The 3,796-nt window shown below is 36.8% G+C and overlaps 1 protein-coding gene across 1 annotated transcript; it reads right to left on the bottom strand.

Annotated features, from left to right (window-relative positions):
* Positions 1–1,076: 1,076 nt before the first annotated feature.
* Positions 1,077–1,853, bottom strand: LOC120539831 (dehydrogenase/reductase SDR family member 11-like). The gene has a single exon (XM_039770207.1). The coding sequence runs from the start codon at positions 1,842–1,844 to the stop codon at positions 1,077–1,079; it is 768 nt and encodes a 255-aa protein (XP_039626141.1). The 5' UTR covers positions 1,845–1,853.
* Between the last annotated feature and the right edge of the window lie 1,943 nt (positions 1,854–3,796).

Below are 3,796 nucleotides of genomic sequence, written 5' to 3'. Positions count from 1 at the left end.
TATTAAGCCACCTATTGACAAATTAGCATTATTTCAATGTAGTAGTAGAAGGATAATGTGAAATTTTGCAAAAAAAAAAAAACACGAAGTAGGTTTGACAAATATGACAGGGAGTTTACTACATTGATAATCAACAGATTGTGGCTGAAAATTTTTGAGGAGTTACAGAACACTCTTGTGTCATCACCATGAACCACAGAGCCATAACCGCTAAGTAATTCTTGCAGTGACATTTTATATCCATACCTCTAAGAATGCACTCTGTTCTATAGGCAAAAGGGTGTCTTACCTATTGCTAGACAGGTGTACTTGATAAAGTGGCCATTAAGCACAATTGTATGTCTCACGTTATAAAAATCTAATAAAAAATTGGACCCAACACTGCATTCTACCTTATAAAATTATCTTCAGGCAAAATTATGACAGTATTAATAGATGGTGTGGTTAATATTTTCTACCTCCTGACACTAATATAACAAGTGTTTAAAAGACAATAATTAGCATAGCTTTTTTTTACATCAGTCGCAAAACTCTTGAAAACCGTAAAAATGTCAAAACTGAAACCATGAAAAATATGTAGAAATTGATTAATAAAAAAAATAGTTTTAAAGAAAGATGACAAAAAGAGATGCTAGAATTCTTGAAGTCGTCATAGCCATAAACATAAGCTTTTTAACCCCAAATGGGATTATTAGGAGAGCTATTGATTAAGAATTCACTCCAAAAAATCTTTCAGCTCCTAACAGTCAGAAACAGTTAATAGCGTAATTAACAATAAAAACAAAATTGTAACATACATTGATGATAATCATCCATCACTCCAAAGCAAAATCAAAACTGATTTTTGATAAGTACAAAATAAATAAAAACATCTCTCCAGGTATACTATATGGTAAATCAAAAACCAATCTGACTTGCTGTTTTGTGTCATTTGAGAAGCAGGTGGGCTGGAAGATGGGCATTCTGTTGACAAAACAAGCTATTTAATTCCCATATGCAATGCTTCAGGACACACTATATACTTGCTTTTTTCTTCTGAATGTTCTACTTAGTACAAATTCTTCCTGGTTCAGTTACTAGGATATCTGCTCTGTTGGCCTCAACTGGATGTCACCAATCTGTACATATGGAGGGGCACCGAGTACATAAATAACAGCAGCAGCTATATCTTCAGCCTTTAAACACCTGAGATTTTCATATGTAGCCGCTGCTTTTTCTGGATCATTTTTGTACAGTCGAAAAGCAAATTCTGTTTCCACCAAACCTGGAGATATAGCTGTAGCTCTTATGTGGTTATTGACTTCTCTTAGTTCCTGCCGGAGGCCCTCTGTCAGTGCAGTAACTGCATACTTGGTTGCTGAGTAGAAGTGTAGATAGGACTGAGGCACCACTCTATGGCCAGACATGCTATTAATATTTATAATGTGACCATCATCAACATTCCGCTCCTTCATAGACTGATAGGCCTCCCTGGTACAAATTGAAAGAGCCAAAATGTTCACATCTATCATATTCCTCCAGCTCTTTGTTTTGCCTGAAAGAAGTGGCTCTGCATGGGCAAGGCCAGCATTATTGATGCATACGTCCACTCCTTGGTGAAGGGTCTTGATGGCAGAAAACATGGAAAGAATCTCCTCTTCAATGGAAAGGTCACATTTGTAAGGGAACAGTGTTCCAGCATAACCAGCACTCTGGCACTCAGCCTCCAGTTTCTCTATTTTATCCACATTCCTAGCACAGGCTACTACCTTCATACCATGCTGGACTAGAGCCCGGGCAATGGCCGCACCAATTCCCACTGAAGCCCCGGTCACCAGAGCCACTCTGCCTTTCCAGCGTTCCATCTTGTTAAGAGCAATGAGCAAAGAGTCTGTAATGAAATAAAAGTATATTATAAGAACTTTCCCTTATAATACGCACATAAAGGGTCAAGTTACATATATTACAGGTTTAAAGGTATATTTTTGTCATGTGTACAGAATATAGTGAAATTTCTTGCATATGTGAATTACCATGCAGCACTTTGTCACACATTACTGGACAGACATGTTTCATTTCCACATTTCCATTATATAGTATTTTGGATACTCATATTTTACAATGTTTTTGTGTATTTTGGATACTCACATTTTATGTTCCTGATTTTACCATAGGGGATAAACACATTTACGGCATATTTATAGACTGTTGTAATTTCAAAAAGTCAGTACTTATCAAGCACCATACAATGATTTCCTAGTAGTTGAATAAAACCTTTATTGTGTATCAATAATAAAAAATACAGTAAACAGTCAATATCAGTAAAGGACAAAAGAAAGGCCATTGACTTATACTGAATTGATTCATACCTGAGATGACAGATGTTAAAAACAACAAAACTGCTTCACAGCAACCTGCCGTAGTGATGGCTCTATCAAGAATAATGTATAAACAGGAAGCCCTGCCCCTCTCAAGTCAAATCAGGCTATACCAGTTCATTTTAGAGAGGTAGATTCACAGATATTAGTAACAGAGCTGTAAGCAGAGCAATGACCCAGTTACACATGGTATGCTCTTTTTCTGCATTAAATTCAGTACAGCAAAATACTTTGTGACACGCTGCACTGTTTCTGAATGGACTATAACAGTGTGGACACAGGGGGACCACTCAGTGAATCAAGACAAAGGACAGTAAAATCTTCGATACAAAGTCTGCTTACATTTTTATTTTTTTCTTCTGTTTGGATTTTCTCTATCCTTAGTCAGTTCATTTCATCTCTGGGATGCACGAAGCAATTTCTCACACAAGTTCTGGCCTTACTAAACAAACTCCTTCATTGTTCTCCCTTTTGTTATAATTAATCCCTGGAGAGGCTGACTAAAAAGGGGTGATCCTCTTCCTTCCCTCTATGACCGTCTTAGTTGCGACTAAACTCCCCTGCTTCTTGTTGTTCTTCATGGGTGTGTCCTGTCTCCCTTCTGCTTCCTTTGTGTGGAGAGAAGAGGAGAGGCTTTAAGGTATTTAACATTGGTAGCCTTTCTTTATTGCAGTCTTCCATTTGTTTCCTGCGTGCAAAAAATGTAACAACAGAAAAAATTATTTAAAAAATAAAAAACATTGAAGTCTTATTTATATTTTCTGCACTAACAGTGTTGAAATGCTGACTGCATTGCTGCTTGCATGTATGAGATCTCAGCCTGTTTTCTGTTTTATATGCCTCCCGGTTGTGTGCTTTGAATGCAAGACACACCTGTAGCCATGATTGGTCAGACATATAAGTGACAATAAACCTGAACTTGATTGTATGTGTCATAGATGAACAGCAAACTCCATATTATACAAGGCATTTTATTCCAACACATTATGTCATTTTGGTTATTTGCTAATGTTTAGCTACTTGGTCCAGGAACCAGATATAGTCCATGCAGAATCGCAAGACTGGAACACATTTTAAATTGAAATCATTGCACATGACACACACACACATACACCAAAACGGCTACATGGTATGGGAAACTGAGAAGATTAATTCGTTTTAACCTCGATTGTGTAAGACAGAACAAATTCATACCAGTTTTATTTCTAAATTATGTTTGTTATACATTTTTAACCTGATTTGTTATATTGCCTTGTTTTTCAGCAGTCATACATGATTTTCAAGCCATTTCCATGCTGAATATCAACAAATATTTCAAAGACATAACTTCAGACTTTGCCATACGTAAATTACAAGCCTAACAATTTTAAGATGCTAATTGGGTTACGGATGCCACAGCAGCCATAGTGACTAGCAGTTCTGCCACACAGCTCCAGCAT

The sequence above is a fragment of the Polypterus senegalus genome, chromosome 11 (genome assembly GCF_016835505.1).
Source record: "Polypterus senegalus isolate Bchr_013 chromosome 11, ASM1683550v1, whole genome shotgun sequence".
In the NCBI taxonomy this organism is placed as follows: domain Eukaryota; kingdom Metazoa; phylum Chordata; class Cladistia; order Polypteriformes; family Polypteridae; genus Polypterus; species Polypterus senegalus.
Note: the sequence above shows the minus strand (reverse complement) of the source record. Positions and strands in the feature narration are given on the sequence as shown.